At 40.4% G+C, this 27,225-nt stretch overlaps 1 protein-coding gene across 1 annotated transcript in view; it reads left to right on the forward strand.

Annotated features, from left to right (window-relative positions):
- The window catches only part of OBSCN (obscurin, cytoskeletal calmodulin and titin-interacting RhoGEF), a 162,382-nt gene that overhangs the window by 124,618 nt on the left and 10,539 nt on the right, over window positions 1-27,225 (forward strand). Inside the window, 26 exon segments of the mRNA XM_066991378.1 lie at window positions 311-583; window positions 1,782-3,137; window positions 3,740-4,018; window positions 4,385-4,463; window positions 4,841-4,959; window positions 5,885-6,082; window positions 6,812-6,841; window positions 6,949-7,047; window positions 7,508-7,726; window positions 8,559-8,625; window positions 9,502-9,521; window positions 9,826-9,954; window positions 10,801-10,940; window positions 11,668-11,868; window positions 12,208-12,290; window positions 13,029-13,202; window positions 13,557-13,716; window positions 14,057-14,173; window positions 15,467-15,631; window positions 16,912-17,070; window positions 18,400-18,577; window positions 19,998-20,111; window positions 20,830-20,997; window positions 21,275-21,377; window positions 21,940-22,069; window positions 23,131-23,236. Coding sequence (XP_066847479.1) covers window positions 311-583; window positions 1,782-3,137; window positions 3,740-4,018; window positions 4,385-4,463; window positions 4,841-4,959; window positions 5,885-6,082; window positions 6,812-6,841; window positions 6,949-7,047; window positions 7,508-7,726; window positions 8,559-8,625; window positions 9,502-9,521; window positions 9,826-9,954; window positions 10,801-10,940; window positions 11,668-11,868; window positions 12,208-12,290; window positions 13,029-13,202; window positions 13,557-13,716; window positions 14,057-14,173; window positions 15,467-15,631; window positions 16,912-17,070; window positions 18,400-18,577; window positions 19,998-20,111; window positions 20,830-20,997; window positions 21,275-21,377; window positions 21,940-22,069; window positions 23,131-23,236 — 4,866 coding nt within the window.

A 27,225-nucleotide genomic window follows, 5' to 3' on the forward strand; every position in this document is an offset into this window, starting at 1 on the left:
TACTGGTTGTGATGGGTAAATGAAGATCAGCAAATAAACGCAGGAATGGAAAAAATGCAATGACTTTTGCATGTATATATTTAAGTGGAGCTAGTTTAACCCCTAGGAGAGCTTGTACAGTTTTGGAAGTGCAAACTTTGGATGCTGCCAGTGATTTTTTTCTTTTTCTTTTGCTTGTCTACAGCAATTAAAGAGTCTGTAAATGAAGGATGGGATGCTTGGACATTTCAAAGAGCGATCTGGAGTGCCTTAAAGTCAGACTGTGGTATGTTCTCTGTGTTAATTCACCTTTTTTTTTTCATAATTACAGAACCTACAGTTACGGTCACCCATCCTTTGGTGGGAGGATCAGTCTCAGAAGGGGACATGGCTCGCCTGGAGTGCAAATTATCAAGTGAAATCAAAGAGAGTGTGACATGGCTGAAAGGAAAAGAACAAATACACGCTGGAGGGAGATATGAAATCATCTCTGATGGAAAAAAGCAAATACTCATTATTCATGCATTTAAACCTGAAGATCAGGACACATATACTTGCATGGTTTCTCCAGAAGTCAAATCTGTTGCCAGCTTGTGTCTTGAAGGTATGGTGTGTGCATTCGGGTGATGTTAAATCAGTTCTGTTTATGGACAGCTAGGGGCATCTCCATGTGTTGGATTGGAATTTGTTTTCCTTTACAAGCTATGTCTAAGATCCACAAATAATTGTTATTTTCCTTTTTGGTACAGCTCAGTAAATTCCTGAATTTCTAATAGCTTTGATCTGCTCACATAAGATGTTTAAGGTGGGATACGGTTGCCTCTACCTGGGTTTCTGGTGCTTTTTGAGATGCCTTAGGGTATCCTGCCTGGCCTTCAGCTACCACTTCAAAAAGCAAGAGCTCTTTCATAGGTTCTGCATGATATCTGCCAGCCCCTGTCCTGGCCATCCCAAATGGCACTAGGTTATAGTGCTAAGGAAGCTGAACTGCACCCTTAAGGTGTGGATTCAATTGCCCACACACAGGTATCTAGTCCAATTGAGGTGCTTTAGGATACTGTCCCTGGCCTCTGTCTCCTTCTTCGGAAGGACCCAGATTGCTCATATGTCTTGTGCTATATCTGTAAGCCACACAAGGATGTCCCTAACAGCCTGGAGCATCTCCGGTGTCATTGGGCACCATGCTGTGGCAGGTCAGTGTGTCCCAGAGGGTGAGTCATAACTTTCACACTTGGACACATGTAACTCAAGGTATCCACAGGCAGGTGCCTCCATGTGAGGGGAGTCTCAGCTCTCATTACAGCCACTGGAGAGCTATTTCAGACAGTTGGTGGAGCCCTGTCTAGCTTTAAAATGGCATGAACATGAATAAATAGCTTTCCAGGCTCCACTAACAGTCTTAGGTAGATATTAATTAAACTGCAACATTTAAAAAGCTCAAAAATTTATTCAAAAATATATATTCAAAAAGCTCATAAATTTATTTGTTCAAATGTGTGAGGAAGAAAAAAGTTATTGTCTGGCCATGTCTTATGCTCGTGCATAGACTCACGGGATAGCTGAGGTTGAAAAGGACATCTGGCATGTTGTCCAACCCACCTGCCCAACGCAAGGTCACCCTGAACAAGTTGACCAGGACCATGTGCAGTTTTATTAAATTTGTATTTTGTTCTCAACAAAATGCTTAGTTAAGTGCCACTGGCCCTCTTCTGTCCAGACTTTAGAATAATGTTTCCACGTGCTTTTCAGAGCTTACTCATAGACTTTGTCTTTTAACATCTTATCAATTTAATTCTCCTCAGTGCCTACAGTGACAATGCTAAAAGAAATTGCCATGGAAGTGCCCCCTGCAAGCCAACAGGAAGAGCTGGTAGATGGCCACGACCAGCCCAGGCTGCCCCCCGAGGCTGCACAGGAGGGAGACCTCCACCTCCTGTGGGAAGCTCTGGCCAAGAAACGCCGGATGAGCCGGGAGCCCACCTTGGATTCCATCAGCGAGGTACCTGAAGAGGACGAGAGGCTCCAGAAGCTGAAGAAGGAGGAAGCAGAGATGTCTCACTATTACTCAGAGGAGTACTCCACATGTGATGAGCTGGCCAGGACAGGAGAAGCAGATTTGTCCTTCACAAGCTCAGATGATGAGTCCAGAGCTGGGACTCCTTCCCTAGTGAACTACCTCAAGAAAGCTGGAAAGAAAAGTGTTAGTGTTACTACCAAGGTTCAGTCTGTCTCCACAGGCAAATTATGGAAACAGTGGGAGAAATCCAGTGTGGAGACTGTTGTGGCTGCCCCAGCTGCTAAGCCAGCTGAACCAGAAATAACAGATTTAGATGATCCTTCCATGAACAAGGCTGCTGTGAAGATCCAGGCTGCTTTCAAAGGCTACAAAGTCAGGAAAGAGATCAAGCAACAAGAATGTCCAGTGTTTACTGAGACCTTCCGAGACTTCTGTGGAGAGCCTGGAAGCACTCTCCATCTTGAGTGCATGGCCCACAGCAAAACTGACATGAAAGTCCGTTGGCTGAAAGATGGGGAAGAACTTTCGGATGGTCGCTACTATCACATAGATAATTACAGTGATGGGACCTGCTCTTTGATCATCACTGGCCTGGATAGGAAAGATGCAGGTAAATACACCTGTGAGGTATCCAATAAATTTGGGAAGGTTTCACATAGTGCCAAGGTGGTGATTGGCACTCAGGAACCTCAAGTGCTTCGTAAGGAGAAGCAAATTAAACAAAGCACTGATAGTGAGACAGAGAGCTCCTCTGGCAGCGAGCTGGATGATGCTTTCCGTAAAGCAGGAAGGAGACTTCATAGACTTTTCAGGGCCAAGATCTCAACGGAGATATCTGATGTGGAGGAAGAGCTCTTTGTCAGCGCAGATGAAGGGGACATAGATGTGGTTGACCATCAGACATATCGTGAGGATGACCAATACATTTACATCAAGTTTGAAATCTTGTCCGAGGCAAAAACTGCTGCCACTCGTTTCAGAGAGATGTTCGGTGCTCTGGGAATACCTGTGGAGATTGACATTTTAGAACAGGGCCCTAAGAAAATTGAATTGCGTATTGGTAAAGCAACACCACCCACCCATGGGAAGTTTGCACCACCAGTAATGAGACCACCACCACCTTTGCTGACTTCTGATACAGGTAGGTAAAGCATATATTTTTTTTATTATTTGAAAAAAGGCAGCTAGAGCACGTCAGAATGTTCTCACTCATTAAGTAACTTCTAAAATTTCTGGTTTTCATTTTGTGCAGATATTTTCCTGGAAACTTTGCACTTTTGGAAAAAAAAATTAAGTTTTTGTTCTTTCTTGTATGTGGGAGAGGAGGGCAGATCAGTGATGAAGGCAGAGACTGCAAAGTATTCACTTATTTACAAAGCTGCTTTTCACAGTAGAAATGTCCCCTACTGTGGTCAGATGGCCATAAATGCTATATGATTATTGTCCTTACATCAATGAAACAGTTTTCAGAACAGTCCTGAGGAAGAAAAGATGTTTTGAAAAGGGGAGGAACAAATACAATGTTCCAGTTTGCACTGGTGGTATTGCAATGCTTATGGTGGAATATCTTCATAGTGTTTATCAGGGACTTTCTTCTTGACTGTTGTCTTGGAGGAAAGAAACTACTCTGCAATTTAAAACCCTAAACCAGAAGTCTACAGGCACTGGGCAGCAGTGCTCCTAAAATACATCTTTTAACACAACCATTTTTTTCTTCCTTCTCCCAAACTACCCTGGCTTTAGCTCCCATGTTCATGACTGAGCTCCAGAACCAAGAGGTACAAGATGGATATCCTGTCAGTTTCGACTGTATCGTTGTTGGCAAACCCCTCCCCACAGTTCGCTGGTTCAAGGATGGGAAAGCTATTGAAGAAAATGATCATTACATGATCAACGAGGACCAGGAGGGGTGCCATCAGCTGATCATCACAGCTGTGGTCCCCACTGACATGGGCGTTTACCGTTGCCTTGCTGAAAACAACATGGGAGTTGCTTCAACCAAGGCTGAGCTTCGAGTGGACTGTAAGTCTCAAAACCACTGTAGAAAAAACAGAGGGAGGGGGTCATGTTCAGAGGTGGATATATATTTTTTCAAGAAAAACACTGTTTGCATATATTAAAAATATGTACACGTTGCCCACAAAATGTTTCACTCTCAAATCTCTTTGGTTCAGTTGGGTTTTGCCAACACCAAGGTGAGGCTCTGAGCAAAGCTTTTCCGATAAACTGAGGTGTTTTACATAATGCAGGGGCAAGTGGGAGCTTGCTGCAGTAGCAGCAGTGAAATCAAACTGCCAGTCACTCACATTAATAGGGAAACTATGATTATAGTAGAATAAAATTTTCAAAGCTCAGAGTATATAAAACATTTCCTTTTCTGTTTAACAGTGACCAGCACTGACTATGAGACAGCAGCAGATGCAACAGAGACATCTTCTTACTACAGCGCCAAAGAATATATTTCAAGGTAAAATATTGAACTCTAACTCTTTCTGACTTTTGGAATGATAAGATCGCCATGTATACTTATATGAAGTCCGTTTTTGCTATATCTGGTATGGCCAGTTTAATGTCATAAAGGAACACTGACCAGCTGAATATTCAGATGCAGTAACTACAACAGCTGGACGTTTATCATGTGGAAACTTACTCTGGCTGCCTCGAGGCTAGCCCAGATATTTCTTCACAATATCTTTCCATTACTTTTAATGCCATATGCTGCTGAATCTGTTGTCATAATGACAAAATACACAGATTAAATTAATCTAAAATAGGCGTTTCTGATTCCAATCTCTTTTTTCTGGCTTGCTGACTTTCTTCTTTCTAATTCTAATCGCTTCTTAGTCGAGAACAGGAGGAATCTACCACTGAAGAGGAGCAATTGCCCCAGATCCTCGATGAACTTCATGATATTCATGTGGCACCTGGAGCACCACTGGCTAAATTCCACCTGAAGGTGAAAGGTGAGGGGAGCCCACAACACTGTCCTTTGTTCCAGGTTTGTTGTCAGGGTGAAGTGCTGGCCAAGGCATTCTGATGTGCTCTTCTGCAGTTGTGCCCCCAGTCTGTGCATCTTGCACCATGTTTACACAAAACAGCTAGAAGAATGTCTATGTGTGCTGATGAGTCAATGCTGATGCATTGACTTTTGCAGCAGACTCAGGCAAATAAAGTGTCTCATTCTCTTCCTATATCTACAGGGATAATTACAAGCATATGCTTCTGAAAAAAAAGTCTTACTGGCTCTGAGCACATTAGTTATAGAGGAGCAATAAGAAATTAAAAAAAAAAAAAAGGCTGAGAGTGTCTTTTATTAACTTTAATAAATGAAACAATTCTAGATTTGCCTTACTCTGTGAGGGAGTCACGGCCACAAGTTAAAAAATGCAGAAACATCCTTCTGATGTTGCCTGTCTATTGTAGGGAGAGGTAGAGATTCTACTGTTTTTTTGTTTGTTTGTTTGTTTGTTTTCTGATTGTTGCCTGTAAAAATGATGAGAACTCTTTTTGCTTCAGTTTTTGGAGCCAATACTGAAACTGTGATATAAGCCAGGGTGATTTAGGTCCACATTTTACTTCACTGGGGACTTTCCACTTTGTGTACTTTGCAAGTCAGACGTGAGCATTACCTTTCCAACCCGGAAGGCATTTGGATATGCAACAAATATGGGGAGTGCCAGAAACTGAAGAGACACAAAAGAACTTTCATAAATAAATAGAATTTCATGAATTTGCTCTCGGTTCTAGTTGGGTAAACTTTCAAAACAGCATCCCAGGGCACAGTTGAGGATTCTTTTTCTGTCCAGAAGGATCTGCCTTGTTGGAGATGTTCCCAAATCAATGTTGCTAATGCATTCTGTTGTCTGTGTCTGTAACTGCTCCTCACAGGGTACCCAGAGCCCCGCCTCTATTGGTTCAAGAATGGACAGCCATTAAAGGCCTCGGATCGTATCCTGAAGATCGATAAAAGGGAATTGCATTCACTGGAAATTCTCAATGTCACTAAGTCAGATGCTGGCCAATACTCAATATTTCTCATCAACTCTGCTGGTTCTGCATATTCATCAGCCAGGCTGGTAGTCAAAGGTAATACTGGCCTATTTTTGGCACCTGATTTTCTCTGTTCCAGTGAACTGATTTTCTCTGTTCCGGTGAAATTCTCCCATTTGAATAGTTATTTTTCTTGAGAAAGCCTACCAAGGGAGGTCATGGGAGATGGAGAAGGCTGTAGTTAAAACACGACATGCTTGAATCTTAGTTCACCTGTAAATTTACTGTGAGTCCCAAAGATGAGACATATCACTTCTCTAGAATCTGACTGTTTCATAAACATACAGTTTACTCCTGCCTACATTAACTTTAATGGTTAATTTTACAAAAACTGAGGGCCTCTTATAAGTAATATATGAGGCTGTTGTAATAAGGCACTGTCATAAAACTAAAATTTTGAGAGTTGTGGAAGCTGGTGTTTCCAGAGACGACCATGTATATTTGTATTTATTAATATAATTGTTCTGAAATTAGTAATTAGGTCATCTTGGTAGGCAGGCATTGTAAGTTATGTAAATTATATTTATGAGTATAAGTTATAGTAGTACTTGAAAACCTAAACAGGATACATTCCTATGCTATAGGACTATTCTTGTCATTATTAATAAATGTACTTCAGAATAATGTTTTAACAGAACTAAGATTTCTGTGTAATATGTCCTGCAGTGAGTAATCCCCTGGAATCCCCTTTCTGTTTTTTTTCATCAATTCATGGACAAAAACGTATTTGTATTTTTTATTTGTTTTCTTCTCCTTGTGTTACAGATCCTGATGAGAAAGAAGAGCCAGAAACAGGTGAGAGAAGCCACAGCAGGTGGTGACAGAACCTGTAGGAATTTTTCAATAGTCTAAACTCACACACTGAAGTTGTCACCATGTTTCATCAATAATGTCATTTTCAGATTCCCACGAGCAGCTGATACCACCAAGGTTCCTAGAAAGATTTACTAATAAAAAGGTGAAGAAAGGTGCAAGCATCACATTATCTGTAAAAGTTGAAGGTAAGTGAATAGTTACCTAGTCTCCTTCCATAACACTTAAATTGCATAACTTCATAATACATTTTGGACACTCTGACCCAAGTCATCGCAGCCTCATCTCCTGTAATTAATCTGAAGTTTGGGATTTTACTCCCAACTCTAAGAGATTTTGTCCACTTTGCAGGAAAGCGTGTCACTCATCTTCACCTCCATTTTTCTGTATGTAAAAATAAGGATAATAATACTTACTAGTCCTATGAACATGTGTTGATTAACAGCCTGGGCTTTAAAAAAAGTTTTGATGTCTTTATGAGTGTGCCATAGAAATCTTTATGTTCCTTTACTATGTATTATGACTTATTTTTGGAGAAAAATCAGGAAGCAAAAATCAAAAGCAGCATTTGTTCATAGCATGGCTTGTGATTGTGTGGAAATAACACCATTAGAAAAAATTAAGTTCACTTCATTGGTTTTCCTTTAGGACATCCACCACCAACTATTACTTGGCTGAAAGAAGAGTCTCAGGAAGACATCCTGTGGATCAAACCAGATACTCCTGGATATAAACTTGCCAGTTCAAATATGCATCACAGTCTAATCCTGTTGGATGTTAAAAAGAAGTACAGTGGAGCTTATACATGCATTGCTACCAACAAAGCCGGCCAGTCCATCTGCACTGCCACCCTAGAAGTTGCAGATGGTAAATCTTTCTTAAAATAATGAGATTGTCTATATTACTTTTCATACAGTCCCTAAGAGTATGACTGATAAGGAAATTAATCAAGACCAAAATAAATATGCTTTCACAAGATTAGCTATGACTTTTCTTGCTTTGCAGATGACGATGCTCTTAACTTTTATAATGATGTTTTAGATTTCTGATTTCCCAAGCTTCAGTTAAAAGCAGCATCTTTTCTGTATAAACAGAAGACAAATATGAGAAAGAACCACATTAACCATAAAATAAAATAAAATATAAAATAAAATAATTTAAAAAAAAAAAGTAATGTAAATTAACTGGAAAAAGTCACCATAAAAATATTTTAAGATGAATGTTTCAGTCTGCTAAGGTATTTTGCATTGCAGAGTTGCCTTTAGGAATCCAAGACGTACACAGTTATTTGATTCCTCTATTGGTAACTTTCCATAAATTCTTCTTTCATGTTCCCTGCAGTAAGAGGATGGGGAAGTAAATATAGGTTGAGAGTACGGGCAGCACTCGGAAGGACTTGGAAGTATTTTTCTTTTATCCTTCCTTTCATCCCACTTTTTTACTGTACTAAGAGCTAAAGCAGAATAGCTTGAGCACTGTAGAGAAATGGGACAATCCTACATCTTTGTGAACAGGGAGAGGAACAAGGTGTTTGCATCACGTAAGTGGGAGTATGTATCTCAGCTCAGGAGCTGCTAACAAAGCAGATTCACCATGCCAGTATTCCCAGTAATCCATGTCTAGAAAATGTGCCTAGAGTAAATAGATAAAAGACCATCCTATGTCTTCTGTCCTCTGATGATAAACCCTAATCTTGCAGTGAAAGAGGCTGAAGTTCTGACCCAAGAGCGCGTGATGGTATCAGAAGCCATAATGACCACGCTGGGGTAAGTGGCTGGCCACCCAGGCTGAAGTGGAGCAATGCTGATATCATCCTGCACAGGTTCCCAAGTCAGTTATAGGCAGTGTTGTACTTTGGACATGTTGTATACATGTCTCAGCACCAGATTTCACTGCGGAATTACTGGCTGTGTGTGACAGAGTGGTCACTGGTCTGGTAGCTATCAGGTAGCTGGAAATGATTTTGGTAAAACAGTGAGAAGTGAGTGGCTCAGTATCTACAAAAAAAGAGGCTATTTCCATTGAGGATCCTGAACATAGATCTTGAATACCAACATCTGTAGTACTGACCATTGTCCCTCTATAACTGCAGATCCCACTTGACATAATGCCTCCAACTGTAATAGTTTTATTTCAGTGCCAGCTGAGAATAAAGTCCATGTAACACCTGGGAGACAGAGGTTACTCTGCAACCCATTTCCCAAGCACCCAGGTCTTCTCAAGCTACAAATTTAAAACAAGTCAGGAATAAGAATTCTCAGGTGGGATGTGGCTTAAAAGTTAAGACAGCCATGTGTTTGTGCCTGTATGAGCCAGGTGCTCCAGATCTTGATGTAGCCAAAAGGAATTCAGGCAGTACAGACTGTAGGATATGGAGTGATGGAACTGAGCCAGTGCTGGTGTCTGCTTTTAGTGTGAGCCTTCTGACACTGAGCTACTTCGGTGACCCACCAGTTGTGTTAGGTAGCAGTGGAGGCATCTGGATGAACAGCATTGCTCAATGCCAAGCAGAGTCCTAATCGAGCTGTTCTCAGCCTTCATGCACAAGCTGTGTGAAGGAGGGGTTGTTTCTCATTTAGATCTTCTTCCTACACATTTCATTTTAACTTCTAACTATGCTTTACTCTTTTTTTTTTTTTCAGAGCTGTTCATCCCTCTGAAGGTAAGAGAAGCTATTTTCTGTCTCCTTTTCCTGCCCTTTACACCTACAGCTGAGATTGTCTTTGTTTTTCATGATCACCACCTACTTTTGTCCTTCTTTTCTCTTGTAACTGTCCAAAATGGAACTTTTTGGGACTGGTCTCTATTCAGGGTTAAATTTTTTGAAGAAAATGTGAGCAAACAATTTTAAAAGCAGCGGAAGTGAAGAAACATAGACCTTCCTTCCACACAAGCTTTTGTTACTTAAAAATTACTTTCCAATGCCGTATTGAATGCTTAGTAGACTTTTTTGTTGTTGTTTCCAGGAGATCTTGAAGCTGGTAGGGAAGGCGTACCCAAAACCCCTATTTCATTAGCTGATGTTGGAACAGAAGAGTTCTTCCAGAAACTCACCTCTCATATCTCAGAAATGGTATCTGCAAAAATAAGTCAGGGTAAGCAACCTGGCAAGCACAATTTAATTAGTTTAGAAAAATATGAAGTCTTTGTTATCATTTGGTCTTTAAATATCAGTGAGATTTGTGAAGCAGGTTCTGAGACAGCCTGCATAAGCATATGAACATTAGTAAATGTTTAGTACTAAGAATTTTAGTAAGAGCCCATCCAAACTGACATGTCTTAGTCTACAAATTTGAAGAATAAATAAACTACTACAATACACTGAAATGGCTTGTGTCCATCTCAGGCACACAATGTTTATTTAAATAAATAGGATTAAATGTAAGCTTTGGAGTGTAGGGCAAATTGTACAAATGGAAGAAGTTTGTTTTGAACATCTTAGGTGCTTTGATTTACTCAGATACGCATCGCTCCTGAGTAAGAGAGGAATCCTGCTTTGAAGACTTCCCACATCTTAAAGTTTTAGCTCAAAATGGGGTTTTAAAAATCAAGTCAAGGCTGAAAACTTTGTGCATAGCTGTGCAGTAAATCAATGACTTGCTGAATTATGTGAAAAATATCTGGTTTTGTGTACTGATTATCTTGCCATCTATTTATTTCCATGTAGTAAATTTTTATCTTGAAGCAAAGATAGAGACATACCTCTCCTACAGATATTCTTGCAATGCAGTAACAATGCATGTAGTAGGCACATAGCCTCATGCATTAAAACGTCTCCATTGTTTACTCAATCCTATATACCAGTAGGATATCACACTAAATACTGCAAGTGATCTTCTCTGGCAATATTTGTTTTTATGACATTGAAAGTTATTACAGATTTGGTCCATGTTCAAATAGGAGATCTTAATTTCCTACTTTCGGGTTGCTCTGCTTTTTAGCTACACTTCGAGTGCCAGGTGCAGAAAGTGATGAGGAGTCAAAAACTCCCTCTGCATCTCCTCGGCATGGACGATCCAGACCTTCATCCATTGCTCAGGAGTCCTCATCTGAATCTGAAGATGGGGATTCCAGAGGAGAGGTATGATACCTTTATGGAGAAGTTTCATGCAAGGAGAAAACCTTACTTAGAATGATCAGTCTCCTGTATTTTAAGGATCTCCAACCCCTTTGGGGATGTACCTCTCTTCAGTAGGTACATTTAGTAGTAAAATATATTGGACCTGTGATACAGAGAACAAAGAATCAAATTCTCATGGCTCACTGTGGGACCTTGAACAAATTGTTCAAGTCAACATGGTCAAAACTTAACCATTTATTTATTTAATACTGTTGTTTTCACCACTCAGCTTCAGAAAGTCAGAGCTTGATTTTCTGTGGCCTTGGTTACAGCTGGTCAGAATAATTTTGTTGAGAAGCCTTTTGCATGGTAAAAATAGAATTTAAAGTAAATTAGGATGGTTTTGAATGTTCATTTCAAAAAGTTTCTGAAAAGAAGAAAAAATAAATTAAAAAAAATTAAACCTTTGGCAATGTTGGCCAATTTTGACATTTTCAGGACCATTCTTTTTCCTTGGGAGCAAAATTCATTGTTTCATCATGTAAATCCCAAATAGCTTGGACAGTTTTGAAAATATGGCTTAAACCTCCTTGAAACTATGTCCCACTTTCAAAAAGCAAACAGTGATTCTCTTTGCTATGAAGGGGCTGGGAAATAAAACATTAAACATAGATAAGAACTTATGTTCTGATGGTGTTACTGTATTCACTTTTCAGAGCTCGAAATAACTGTCATTTCATCCATGCAGATCTTTGATGTCTACATGGTCACAGCTGACTATGTGCCTGCTGCACCTGACAGGGAGACCATCACTTTGAAGGAAGGCCAATATGTGGAAGTCCTTGATTCAGCTCATCCTCTGAAGTGGCTGGTCAGGACTAAACCCACAAAATCCAGCCCCTCTCGACAGGGTTGGGTATCTCCAGCTTATCTGGACAAGAAATTAAAGGTGACTGATCATACTGTGTTTATTTTTATGTAAAATTACGTGGGTTTGTTGCCATCTATATACATTGTTTTTGCATGAAGTAATAAGTGAGGAAGTCATTGAAGAGGTCTGCAAAATGATTGGGCTTTTTGCATGTTATGATTAGGCATTATTTCTTTGTGTGTGCAGGTGTGCCTAGGTTTGAAAGACCTAATCATCTTCCAGCAAGAAAGAAATTTCACACTGCTGCTTTAGAAATTATTGAAAGTGACTGTGAACACACGAGGGATATTTCTCAGTGTGTGCTGATAAAAGGACTGTTAACTTAAGAGAATATATTTCTTTATTCTTCTATTTTAGTTGTCACCAGAGTGGGGATCAACAGAAGTTCCCGAGTTTCCTGGAGAATTTGTTTCTGAGGACGAATATAAAAGGAAGCTAAGGTAAGGTCTTACCATTTGTTTTTTGCAACTTTGAGTCTTGCTGGTTTTTGAACTAACATGAATATTGGCATTGAGGTACCTTCTGCCAGAGTTGCCTTTTTTGTTCCTCTGAGGTCTGACACCTACCCTTTCTAAGACATACAATGTTTGAAGTTTGATTGGTTTTTGCCATTTTCAGCCAAGGAGAAATCCAGGCAATCTAAATCACATTGGGTGACTTGAAAGGAGGATAGGAGGATTTTAGTGATGGAATGCTGGTGGTTATTTCACAAAACAAACAAAACACCTTAAAATTTGGTACTTCCGTCCTTTAGGGTGCATATATGTGAGGATGATGTCTAAAAACAGTGAAAGCTCCCTCAGAAGACCAGCTACAACCTTGTGTTACTCTCCTGTAGAGCAGCACTCTACTGAATGTGCAGTCACAGAGATATTTGCTTTCTTGGTAACATAATGTGACAATGAAATTGCTGCTGTCTACTTTACATAAATCCTTTTATCACTCATGTTCTGTTTCATCTGCCCTAACAGTTGATATCTGTAAGGTAGAGGTAGTTGTCACACCATGAGTGAGGTTGTCCAAGTTCCCTTTATGGTCAGAGAGGATCTAGTCAACACACTCCAGGGAGTCTATTACTCTGATCAAGTATCTCTTCATTAGAGCCTAAAAGTCTTCTAACATGTTGAGCATAATTGTGATGATTGCTCTTTCTTTTTGCCTGTTTGTCTTCCCTTCAGTGTTCTTATTCAAGAACTATTGATCTCAGAAGAGGACTACATTCAGGATCTACAGTTCCTCCAGACTCATCACCTTAAGTACACTGAGGTCTGTCCCAATGTCCCAGGAGCTGTTGCCAGTCAGAAATCCACCATCTTCAGAAATATTGATGACATTGCTCGCTTCCATTCCAGGTAGGCATCCTCATGAGCCGTCATTTGAGACCAAAGAGTGGCTCACATGATGTCAGAGATAGAGTAGCTATGGTTACTGTGAAGGATGTGGAGCATAGGCAGTGCCAAGGTGCAAGGAAACTAATAAACCTTTTGGGATGAGAGATGATGGCATAGCTTAAGTCAGAGCACAGGGCTGGGACTCCAAGATACCCCTCAATGCTTCAAGACTCCATGCGTCCAGCTTACTTTTAAGATAACTTAATTGTGTTAATCTGAGATTGTGCCTGATCTAAAGGTCTGGCTGCTGGGGCTGAGTTCTAGCCTCAATCCATCACCTTCTCCTCAGGTGTCTTTTTTTGTTTGCTTCCACAGTGTCTTCCTCCGAGGCCTACAGAAATGTGACACTGATGATGACGTGGCCATGTGCTTTATTAAACATGAGGCAGAATTTGATAAGTACATCCAGTACCTGGTGGGGCGGGTACAGGCTGAGTCGATTGTTGTAAGCAAAGCTGTCCAGGATTTCTACAAGGTAAACAGTAACCAAAGTACCTGCTGAATGTGCATTCTATAACCCACTGCGTCATGAAATGTAGTTATTAATTACAACTGTGATCCTGAAAAGAATTAGTAAATATTTTGGAGTGAAACCATGGCTACGTATGATACTTTGCATTCACTCGCTAGCTCTCCCTGGTAGACACAATGGATATGTGAACATATTTACATATCAGAGTGGTAGAGCTATCCAATTTTGGCTTAGTGAGTTAGGTCTACGAAAGGGTACCATATGAGCATTTTTAAGGGAGTAATCCTTTCTATTGCTGTTTATAACAATATTTTCTCTTTTTCTTCTATGTACTTTTTTTCAGAGATACACAGATGAAATTTTAACTAATGAAGATCCGTCACATCCACTTATCCCACCACTGCAGCACTATCTGGAAAAACCCATAAACAGGATCCAGCAGTATCAGACTATTATCAAGGTGAAGAGGCTTTATTATATGCTTATTTCTGATAGGTTTATATTCTGCTTTGTGCAACCCGTGGGGGAAAAAACATTTTTATTTCATGTTTCTTGGCTTCATCCTGATGTAACTACTGTCAAAAACTGATTGAGTAAGTTAAGGCAGTAAACATTACCGGTGATGATGCTCCCTGAATAGTTTTGTAATTGTAAATCCAGATGGAGGTTCACTGTCTCCAACACCATAATGTTCAGCAAGCTTTATCTGAATTAAATTTAAGTAGATGCATATATACGTATATATGTATATATGTGGATAAATGTATGTATATATCCATGACAAGTGAGAATTTGCGTTGCACTGAGCAACAGTTTTGTTATAAATATAAGCAATTTCCAATGTTCAAGACATCGAATTACCAGTTTACCTCATTGTGTTTTGTATTGACATTATAGTACGATGAAATTTCTGTTTTTGAAAAGCTTTTCCCCACTTCCCTACTCTGCCATCCTGAAATATTTCAGCTTTCAAATTTTCATCTGTCCTGCTATCTTAGGTTCTAGCCAAGACCTCAGGAAAAAGCTTCAAAACAACATTTTTCTGTAGTATTTTTCATGGGAAGTAGCACAACAGTATCCAGAAAGAAACTTGTCTGGCCAAAAAATTATTTATTTTAGCCTTATAGAAGTGAGTAAGCAGTGTGGATAGTTTGAAGAAGGGTCAAATTAATTTTCTAATTTTAAACACCTGCCAGCACACAGACATCAAGATTTTAAGGATGTCTTGGAACAGACGGTAAGCATGTGTGCTTCCCATGCCTTCAGTGATAAAAGAGAGACACATGAACAAACGTGAGAGCAAAAAGATAACTGCCCTTTTATACTTTTTCCATCCTTTCGTATTTATATCTAATATCTACTCTTAGTTTAGCATTGTCCCATGAATTGCTTGCCTCATGGTATTGTCAGGATAAGCACAAGAAAAACACAATGGATACATTTATGATTGCTTTGGTGTTTGTTTTGTTTATTGTTTTGTTTTCCATCACTGAAGCATGTCCGGTATTTGCTGCAACTTCATCTTTGTTTAATTACAGTTGATAAAAGGAAAAGCCAGACTGGGTAGTCAGTGAGGCTGCAGAACGGGTTGGAAAGCAAAGACTTTGGTAGCTAAGCAGTGCAATGTGAAAGAATAGGATAAATGTTGTTCAGATGAAGGAGCTGGAACAGATACTTGGGAAACTTATCTTCTGGAGGAAATGCACTTTTTTTATTCTGACCACACAGTAACATTTGCATCATTCATCTACAGGAATTAATCCGAAACAAAGCAAGAAATAGCCAAAATTGTACTTTGCTGGAGCAGGCTTACGCCATTGTGTCAGCACTCACCCGAAGAGCAGAAAACAACCTTCATGTCTCACTCATTGAGAATTACCCAGGGACTTTGGAAAGCCTTGGTGAACCTATCCGACAGGTAACTGGAATTTCTGTCTGTGTTATGCTGGGCAAGTCACTCACTCTGTCTCGTTGTATCTCCTCTCTTGCACAGGAATCACTGTTCTACGGAGCAAGGCTGTAAGGCAAAATTACAGTGATTGTGAGACCATCTGGTGGAATCCAGCTATTCACATTCAGTCATTCGATAAAAAGAGTCCAGTGAATCACAGCCCAAGTGTGCTAGCTTCTCCCTAATGCTGGGGGGAACCACTAACTGAGCTGCTAGTGAAGATATATAAAATGACTATCTTTCTCTGATGAAGGAGATAAAATAAGCATATAAAGCACCCTCATAACACACAGGATATAATTCTCTATCAGCATTAGTACTGGTGAAGTGTATCTAACAACACATAGTGGTGGTTTTACCCTGCTGGGCAGCTGAACACCACCATAACTGCTCTCTCACTCGCCCTTCTCAAAGGAAAAGGGGGAGAAAATACGATGGAAAGGGCTCAAGGGTTGAGATAAGGACCCTGCTCCATGCGGGGTCCCTCCCACGGGATGCCGTCCTTCCCCAACTGAGCCTGCGGGGGCTGCCCACAGGCAGCAGCTCTTCAAGACCTGCTCCCACACGGCTCCGTACCACGGGGTCCGTCCCCCAGGAGCAAACTGCTCCAGCACGGGTCCCCCACGGGCGGCAGCTCCCCCCAGACCCCCTGCTCCTGCGTGGGCTCCTCTCCATGGCTGCAGCTCCGGCCCGGGGCCTGCTCCTGCGGGGGCTCTCCGTGGGCCGCAGCCTCCTCCAGGCCACATCCACCTGCTCCACCGGGGGCTCCTCCACGGGCTGCAGCGTGGAGATCTGCTCCGTGTGGGACCCGTGGGCTGCAGGGGGACAGCCTGCTCCACCAGGGGCATCTCCACAGGCTGCAGGGGAACTTCTGGCTTGGCTCTGGCCAGCGGTGAGTCCCTTTTGGATCCATCTGGAGCTGGCTCTGCTCTGACATGGGACAGTTCCTTGGCTCTGCTCACAGAGGCCACACCTGCAGCCCCCCTGCTACCAAGCCTTTGTCATGTAAATCCATCACACACATAGCATCACTTGAAGGACAATGTAATGACAACCACTGTGTCAGTCTGATTCATTGCCATCAGCATTAGAAGCAATCTACTATGCTGTAATAAAACAACAGTGCATAAGATGTGGATATAACAGTAAACATTTGTTATCTTGTTGCTGAAAAATGATGGTGAGCTATCACCATAGTAATTATTGCAGAGTTACCACTATGTGCTCTTTCTTATTTTTCCTATCAGGGCCATTTCATTGTGTGGGAAGGAGCTCCAGGAGCTAGAATGGCATGGAAAGGACACAAAAGACATGTCTTCCTGTTCAAGAATTACATTGTGATCTGCAAACCAAAACGAGACACAAAGACGGACACCTACAGCTACATCTTCAAGAACATCATGAAGGTCTGATCACTACATCCTCACCTACAGCATTTCTCTGTCATTGAGAACTTCACATTTATGTCCAGCTTCTCATCATCTAAAACCAGGATGTTTCACAAATCCTTTTGAGCTCTTCCTTTGTTTCTGAAAGCCTTTGAAGCACAAGTAAAATCTGTCTGTCCCAAAAGTCTCTCTGTGAGCCCTGTTAGAGATCTGCCCGAAGCCACCAGAAGCATGGGTGGATTTTTACTGTGCGTCAATGAGATTTACACATACAAGTGTTTATACTTCATTGTTATCTCACTGAGTTAACTGCAAAAGTGTGTGATATTGTTTTTAGTTTGGGCGTTCTCTAGAGTACTTGCTAGAATTTGGTCTTTGGTTTTGGCAGTCTGTTGCGGTGGAATTAAATTGGAGAAAATGTGCTTTTTGTCAAATGGCACAATCCCAGTGGTTCTCTTTACTGCTTGCAACCTTTTCTGAAAGCAATTCCTGTTTAGAAATGAAAAGTTCAAGACATTTGTCTGTCTCATCTTCAGATATTCAGGGCTCAGATTAAAACTGCAAGAAGTCACAGAAAGAGCATTAGATACTGAACTCAGGCAATAGATACTGAACTCCAGTAAAAGACAAATAAACAAGAAAACAAAAAGCCATGTGGATTTCTTGACTAAGTGCAGCTGGGGCCTTCCGAAAGTCCTTATCTCTGTTCTCATGGATATTTACAAGCAAAATTTATTTTCCAAGAAGAAAAGGATATTTTGTCTAGAGAGTGCCTGCTCTTTAATTTCTTTTCATGTAGTCCCTAATTGTGCTATTCCCAGGTGTTGTTGTCAGCCCAACAGCACTGCACCATAGGGCAGTTTTGTATCCCATCTAGGGATACGCTTTAATGCTGGATGTTATTTTTCTGAAATGTAATAATTACTCACAGGAGAATGTTTTTTTGGTATCCAAAAGCCAGGTATACAAGGGAAAGGGTTGCAAAGTGGCCTTGACTGCTGTTCAACCAAAGCCATGTTGCATAGAGTCTGACAAATCTTTAAAAGCAGTGTAAGTTATCTTTGTTTCCCATTTGTTAGAGCATCTAATATGCTTTACTGGGAATGACATAACTAACACCCGTGGAAGAGGGTACACACTGGCAACAGGAGACGTGCTGATGGTTAGTAGTTGCTTTCATTTAAAACCTTTACTGAAGACAGTTCTGTTTCACAAAGGCTAGGTCCAGACCTGAACTGGGCTATACTGTGGGATTTAAGATTTGGGGAATGTTCTGGCTGAAATTCAACCCTAGGTAGAAAAACAAAGAATTTGTGTTGACTTTCTTGTGTTCCTTCTGTAATGCAGCTGAACAACATCGATGTGAACGACATCGTGGAAGGGGATGACCGTGCGTTTGAGATCTGGCACGAACGGGAAGATTCAGTCCGCAAGTACCTCCTTCAGGCGCGTACCGTGAACATCAAGAACTCCTGGGTGAAGGAGATCTGTGGCATACAGCAGCGAATCAGCCAGCCTGTCTGGGGTGAGTATGGCCCAGGATAGCCCAGACCTCCTACTGCTTGCTTTGGGGTGGCTCCCTGATTCAGGAAGATTTTGTTGTCGGGACAGATAGAAATCATCTAGGGTCACATGCCAGCTCTTGAACTGAATTAGGGTTAGAGTTTTCCCACAGTCACATCACTGCTCTAAGTAACAACTCACATGACTGCAAGCAATAAGCTTTATCTGGGATGATTATAGCTGTGTTAGGTCTTTTGCCTGAACTGGGGTAGGCAATGTTATCAGGATGGGACCATGGTTTATGACTCTCTCCATTTGTCATCAGGAGAACCAAGACTGTATACCATCAAAGTGATTAAATTTATGTGACAGTGCTCCCACATGGTCCCTGGCCATTTCAACTGATACCTGTTATGTGGGTTCCCTCTGATGGAGGGTCAGAGTCAGAGGCTGAGGTGGTTGCTCAGTTCTCTGTCTTCATATTTGGATGTCCTTGTCAATAAACAGAGAATGTCGTTTTCCATTACAATAGCCCAGAAAATGTGCATCTCTGGAGGACAGACAAACATTATTGAAATTTCTAGAAAGAATCTCAAGATTTAGACCAGAGACTTGCTGATATCAGTATAAAGCCACCTGTGACTTTCCTGGGTATCGAATCCTCCACCCTAGACTTCTGGCTTACATTGTTGTACCTGGTCATGTAGATTTGCTTTGGATTTTTATCTTGTCATTCAAGTCGTTTTGTCCTCACTGTTATTTAATATTCTACCAGTTTCCAATCCACAAAATCTGTCAGCAGGAATATTAGATATTTATTGTCCAGCTATAAGTCAAAAATGGTGCGCTTTACAGCATAAGGAAATTTGTCATCTTAAAATGCCAGAACATAGTTGTTTTCCATGTATATACATTGAAAACAAGTCCTGGCCGTTTATTGCTGTGCTTTTAGTGAGGTGTTCTAATGAAAAAGACTATCAGAACAAACTATATAGTTTTGTGTGGTAGGAATAAGTCAAAATAAAAGTATCTTAATAAATATAGATTTGCTATATGGAGACCAACAGAATACTAGTTTTAATTTCAAGGGTGTATTTTAATTGGGGGAATTGTTTTACCTGTTGCAGCAGTGTGGTGTCTGAATAATGGATGTGCTTATTAAAATCATGGTCTAAAATACTTCCACATCAGCAGCAAATTCACATTTTTTTTATTGTTCATCTTTATTGCCAACAAAGGACATTTGTCAGATTCAGTTTATTCTCAAATAAGCAAGGACAGCATTTTGCCTTGAAAGTCACTAGCTGCTAAAATTTCTTATTCAGCTTTCCATCTGAACCTCACAGAACTGCAGAAATTATGCCTGTTATCTTACCTTGTAGCAGCTGTCCTACAGACATTCTATCCTCCTTGGGACTAACATGCTTATTCTGATGTTTCAGTACCTCCAGACTTTGAGGAAGAACTGGCAGACTGTACAGCTGAGCTGGGAGAGACGGTCAAGCTGGCTTGCAAAGTTACAGGAGCTCCCAAGCCATCTGTCAGCTGGTACAAAGGTATGAGAAGCAAGTCACAGAATGCATACTCCAGCCTTCTTTTCTGTGTACATTGCTCTGTGTTAAGCTGTCAGTGGGTAATATGAAAGCTAATCACCTAGAGATACCCCATTCTAGCCTTACTGTTAGCTACTAAACAACCCAGATGCAGGTAATACAGATCTTCCTGAGAGTTAATATACCCTGCTTTTCAAGTTTGTCTTTTAGTCTGTGTAAAGCTACATCTTGTTGCAGTGAAACAATTTCTAGGAAATGAACAACCTGTTTGTACTAGCTCAGGCATTTCTGTGTCATGGCACAGGCAGCTCTGTGGACACACTCTTTTTCCCTAGCATTGCTATATTGCAGAGGAAACAACTTTGCTATAACTTAATATTTTTTAAAGATTTGTTCTGCATGCTTACAGTAACTTTGGAAGTGGTCCTTTGGCTAGCAAATAAGAGCTATAACTACACCACACATACTGTGGGAGAATTTCATTTTTAAATGAGGATTGATGATGAACAATATGCTCAAACAGTGATTTACCTACCGGTTGTTTTGTAGACAGATGGAGGAAGATGAAGACCTCATTCTTCAGCTACTACTATCAGGTGCTGAAAGAGCAAACACAGCTCTCAGTCCTCTGAAGTGGAAGTGTTGAATGAAATTCCCAAGGAGAAAACGTAATTAAACATACTAAACAGTTTACAGAGACTTTTTTCCCTTTATCTTTAAGATGGAAAGCCAGTGGAGGTGGATCCCCATCACATTATAATAGAAGATCCCGATGGTTCCTGTACGTTGATCTTGGACAACCTAACAGGTGTTGACTCAGGACAGTACATGTGCTTTGCTTCCAGTCCCGCTGGAAATGCCAGTACCTTAGGAAAGATCCTTGTTCAAGGTAAAGAGCTGCACAGATACATTGTTTCAAAGAGGTCTTCTATATAATGCCATAAACAGGAACATTAAGACATTCCAGAAGTTCTGTATAGCATGTAATGGGTAATGCTTTTTCTTTGATGCTACAGTGGTCGTGAATTGTTCTCAGGTAAAAAACTGTCTCTTTTAGTGTTTTGTGTGCAGAAATCATTAGTTATGTTGTCAGGGATACATCCTTTGTATCTGTTAGGGAGTTATCATATTTCCACCTGTTAACTACATTTATCCTTGCCTTGCAGTGCCACCACGGTTTGTGAACAAGGTTAGAAATGCTTATTTTGTCGAGGGTGAAGATGCTCAGTTTACCTGTACTATCGAAGGAGCACCTAGGCCTCAAGTCAGGTCAGTTCCTCACGTAGCTTTGGGACAAATCCTGTTTTACCATTTTGCATGGCCAGAAGAGTCTCTTTGCTTTTTTTTTTTCCAGGTTATGACCCTTTCTTCTCTGTGTTTTCCACCTCATTGCCATCCCAATGCCGGCTCTTCCTGATCCCACCTTTCCTGAGCTTCTCAATATTTTTTTTTCTCTCTAGAATCTGAAAAGAAATACTTAATACTTATATATAAGATCTAATGCCCTTTTATCATTCCTTTATCCTCCCTACTCTACACTTAAATTAAGCAACCCGTCTGGGGTGTTCAGATAGAAAGCTCAGGATAGCTTCTCATGATTAGAAGTTTTTTCCCTACATTGGCTGATGAGGTGTCTTGAGAAGGATCTCAGAAACTTGTGCAGTTCAGTATCCATGTGTGATCTACCTACCTGTAGACCTGTCTTCTAGGAAACAAGTTTTTGTCTAATGGTTATCTTCTGAGCTGTTTGCCCCCTGATCTGATAGATGGATCACTGAGCTGGGAACTTGCCTGTTTTTCCTGGCTTATATTCAATGTTTTTCACATACAGATGGTACAAAGATGGTGTACTGTTGAAAGACACAAGTAAATACCAGACGTTCAGTGAACCACGGAGTGGCATTCTAGTCCTGGTGGTCAAGAACCCTTCCAATGAAGACATGGGACACTATGAATGTGAAGTAAGTTCAGAGTGAGAGATCTGCTGTCTGACACGACATAGATTGTAGAATTCATTTTACTGAGATCCATTGCATGAAATTAGTGGCTGAGCAATTGTTGCTGCATGCCATATCAAAAAAGTTTATACAAGTCAGGTTCTCCCTAACTAGATCTGAATTGTGAAGCTTCAGAATATTCTGACCTGAGAGTTTGGTTGTTCAAATAATAATAGGGTGAGCTTATTCTAGAGCTTAAATCCAGATCTCTAGAGCTACATCTTGTAAAGTCTAGGATCGTTCTGACATGATGTTTTGTTTCTGGTCCATCTTTAAATTAGAACATACTCATGCCACTACAAATCCAAGAGTAAGAAGTAAAGTTTAAATAGAATTGGAAAGCACTGACATTCCTGCTTATTTACTAAGCGTATATGGGAAGTATCTAACAAAATTAGAACAAATGTGCTGTAAAACATTCTCTAAAAATTAGTCATAGTCTGTGCATTCACTGTAATAAAAGAGTAATAAACTCTCAGGACTCAGCAATAAAATTGTACACAGTTCAGCTCACAGCAACCTCACAGTTATTCCACATAATTTTTAATGTGATCTATATAATTTAAAGTTTTCTGTTAGAATTTTAACAAAATCACATTACCTTGCATTTGCCATTTAGCTAAGATTCCAAGATCCAGTATTCACTTGGTTGAGTAAGATTGAGTGGATTAATGGAAGATAAACAGAAAACAGCAACTGCTTAACTACCTCTTAAATGGCATATGACAGGAATTCATGTCTCTTGATAAAGACAGAGTCACGTTAGGACCAAGTCACAGATCAAACAACAAGCAACTAAGCTAGCTGTTTGGCCATAGCTTGTCTGTGTGAGTCATTTGCGGTAAAACATTATAATGGACTCACTGAGCAGCATGTGTTCATTGAAACTGTAGCTTAGGTCTGGGGTCACAAATTCATCTCTTTCTGTTGTCATGTAATTGTGATGCATTTGTAACACAGTATAGAAAGATTTTATATTATAAAAACACCCTGCATTTTATTCAGTACTGCATAATTCTCTCCAGCTGGTGAACAGATTAGGGTCAGCAAAAAGCGGAGCAGAACTTTACCATCACACTGCTGCAGCCCTGACTCAGGAGAGGAGAGGAGACCAAGCCATTACCATAGAAGGTATGATCCTTGTCCAGCTCTGTAAGTATGCCAGTGAACTACTCCAAAACAATCTCATCGAGGTTCAAATATATTTGCAATCTTATCCATGTTGATTATTGGTGTACATGTCTGTGTATGTCTATCAAGATGTGCATGGGTATACTGCGGCTCAGCTCTATACCCATCACCATCTGTTGATTTCCATATCTGGCAAGTCAACTTCATCATATAATGTTCATAAATGCATTATATGAAAAAGGAGGAGTAAATGAAGGGTATGTCACAGCACTGTTAGCGCAAGAAAAATGTTTCTATTCCTGTTGCAGTACTTGAAAACATATATCAGCCTGGCAGAACATGAGTTATATATTACTGAGAAAAAAACAGGGGCCAGTAAGTAAAGCTGCAGATGTATTGTGATTGTTTCTTGAAATAGTACTGAAAAGCTTCTGGAATGATTAAGAAAGCAAAACTGACAGCAGTATGTCACGAACAATTTAGTTCTCCTGTTAGCTAGGACTGTTCAGGTATTAAACATCACACAGTCATAGAATCTTTTTTTTTTTTTTTTCCCTGTATCTTTTATCTGTATAAGTAGGGTGATAAGGGCTGATCTTACACCTATCCAATAATGCATCTATTTCTTAACACATTTAGGAAGTGACTTCTTGTAGTTACCTATGTACTAAAGGAATTCCCACAAGCAGTATGTCAGGCATGCTTATTGTAAACCTATTGTGAATGAGTTTAGATCAGTGGCTATATCTGAGTATGCCACATTTCCCAGCATCTGAAATTGGTTTTTCATACATGTCCTTGGCTGTCTTGACATGCTCCAACCATGCTGTCTCTTCAGAAGAGCTCCCAGCAGTAGTTCAGGAGATAATACAGCCAAGGGACAATTTATAATACATAGTAAATGGTTTACTGTTTTGGAGGGCGAGAGAGAGGACTAGGATAGGCATAGGCCATTCCATGCCAGCAAGCGTTGGTGTCAGAGAGCTGTTTCAGATGCAGTTAGAGGAGACATGGCCAACAAAAGCCAAAGGTTTGCCAACAACCGTAGAACCTTCTTTCCTCATTGTCAGTGTTTTCACATTAACTCATTATAATAACAGAGGTTCAAATGTGCTTTTGACATGGGATAAGTGTTATCAACATTCAAGTGAGAGCCATCAAATGCAAAGACCTGAATGAAGAGGCTTCTGAGCAGCAAATTGACCAGTTTGAGAAAATGGCACTCCACTCTCCTATTTTCTTATAATTTTCCCCAGGTTTCTGCTGGTCCTGTCTGAGACAGGAGCCTGGTCTGGATGGACCTTGGGGTCAGCCCTCTGTAGGGGCTGATAATGTATTGCTACACTATGAGGATTCAGCCACACTAGGCCATTAAGAGTAGTATCCAGATCTATGTACTCACTTGTTTTGGTTTTATGTTTGCTTTTCTTATGGTCCTTAACCAGAGTACCATCAAATCATTCAACAACATTGCAGGGAAAATGGTATTACTGTAGTTACACTAGAATTGTTTCAGTAGCATAAACCTTGAAGTACTTTAATGCTTTGTCCTTGCTGAGGCATAAAGAGAGAAAAATAATTTATATGCAGCATGTAGAGGAACAGAAATAAATTACTGTTAGGGTGGCATATCTTCATGAAGTTCCATTGTGCCAAGGGAGAAGATATAAAAACAAACAAGAGTTGTAAAACAAGTAAAAACTCTTCACAAGTGTTGTGAAGCATTGTTCAGCTCATGGGGTTACAAATGTGTGTGTTCAGCCCTGAATTAGTCATGTAATGTGTCATCCCCACAGTCATAAACAAACAGATTTTATGGATTTGGTTGAAGAAATATAATTGGAGCTTGCCTGAAAGCTCCAGAAATATTATCATGAGATTGTTTTTGGTCCATGATGTGCAATTGCCTGAGGTTGGTAATAGGGAAGGAAATAGTTCCCTGAGTCACCTCCATGGAGAAACAGCGAGAGCTGCCCCAGGCCAACTGGAGCAAAAAGCAGGCTCAGCCATGGAGCATTATTACTGTTCTGAGCAGGATCGTATCAGGGGTGAATTTAGCACAATGCACTTGAACGAGGAGGGAATTCATTGCTTTCCTGGGAATCAATAACCATCTTTGATCTACCTATTGAAAAATCAAGCTCATCTGGCAAAGAACAGGAGGATGGATGGATCTCATGAAGGCTTTCTCTTTCCATCCTTACAATCCTTCCTACTTGTGAAAATGGGATTATTTCTAACTTCACCAAGAGGACTACATTACTGCTGTGCGGTATTATTACATTAGAAAATAGATAACTGCGTCTGTTTCCTAGCTCACCTGCATGGTGGGTCTACATTCTACCTGATTTTTTGTTGGTTCTGTGAAATGTCTATTACCAGAGCCTTCTGAGGCACCCAAGAGCCTTTAATTGCCATTATTTTAGTTGTTATTCTCCTGCCTTTTCTGTACTGTTTATTATACTGAGCCAAACCTACTGTTACAAGTTGGGATACCATTAGTACAGTGGTTTACGGGCCCTGGCCTGCAGTCAGTGATGATCCACAGACCCACATTAGGGGATCTTAAAAACAAACTTCTTGTCATTAGGTTTAAATTCATGGTATGGGAATTTGCAGATCCATTGGAAGGATCAAATTCAAGAAGTATGGAAACCACTGAACTAAGGGGTCCCCTTGCAAACAGTTGCAATTTAGGCTTCAGGCCTGAAAGGCGGACTTCTGCCTTCAGTTACACCTGGTTGTTTCACTGAAGTCAACGGAGAGTTGCTTTAAAAATCCTCTTTCTGTGGATATTGGGAGAATTTTAGACACTTTAAAAACATGTAATTGGAAGATCTGTCTCTCTGACTTCAAGTTGACTGTCTGCTTTGTGGCCACCCGCCTCGCTGCTTAACCTACATACAGCAGATCTGACCTGACATGGGCTGATGTGCTCTGGCATCCCTTTTTAACACCTTACTACTGCAATCCACTCATCTCAGGTTCACTAACTTGTTCTTTTTTTTTCTTTGTTTTTCAAGAAAAAAAAAGCCCAGATTCTGAAAAGAGTTGGGATTTTTTCATCTGGGTGGGCAGATCCAGGATGTATAGTGAGACAGTCAGCAGTAGGAGAAGGGATCAGGTAGTCAAACGGATATAAGCAAAACCTTTAAGAAAAAATACCCAAAATCTAGCACAGGTAACAGAAATTTCTTTGTAGTTTTGTGTTAGTTCACATGCAGAGCTGTGGGCAAGTTATTTAGTTGCTTTGTACTAGGCTTTTGGTAATACCCCTCTTATGAGGTAAAGCTAAGTATTCTGAGGCTCTCAAATGTGAGATTGCTTTAAATGCAGAAGAGCATTAGATCTCCTAGTGTTACCCTTTTCTGGAAGAAATAGGGCATATGAGTTTGTTCCCCTGAACATTTTAAAGCTCCCCAGTTGGGGTGAGATATTAATCTTGTTATTTTTAATTTGTTGTCAGTGTCAGTTAATCTCATTTTTGTGCCAGCCATGGGGTGTTCAGTGCAAAATGCAAGAGAGCACAGTCTGTCTTTACAGCATTTTCTGTTGCTGTGGGACTAAAACATTTTTCCCTCTACATTGAGAGAAAAACACTTGCATTTCATTCACACAGTTTAGGAAAATATTTTGTGTCCATGAATTGCTCATTTTGAGATTAGCTGTAGCAGTTCATGTCAGTTTTGTTCATCCTCTCTTGTGGGCTTATCTCTGAAATGTAGCAGAAGAGGGGTGAATGCAGAGAAGCATTCCCCTGGTTTATGCCAGCAGGAAAAATAGGTTTATGCTTCTGTGAGTGGAGGAAGTAGAACTTAAAGTGTGTAATGAAGGCTGCATTGGAAACCACCTTTCATCCATTTCAGAGCAGCAAAAGCTGACATTCATTCAGACTTAGCCTAAATGTTTCATCTCATAAGTCACTGATTTAATGTATTAACCAAAGAGGAGTCTAGTCTTGTAGAAGCACTGGCTGATCCTAATGCTTA

Source organism: Anser cygnoides, chromosome 2 (genome assembly GCF_040182565.1).
Source record: "Anser cygnoides isolate HZ-2024a breed goose chromosome 2, Taihu_goose_T2T_genome, whole genome shotgun sequence".
Classification (NCBI taxonomy): Eukaryota; Metazoa; Chordata; class Aves; order Anseriformes; family Anatidae; genus Anser; species Anser cygnoides.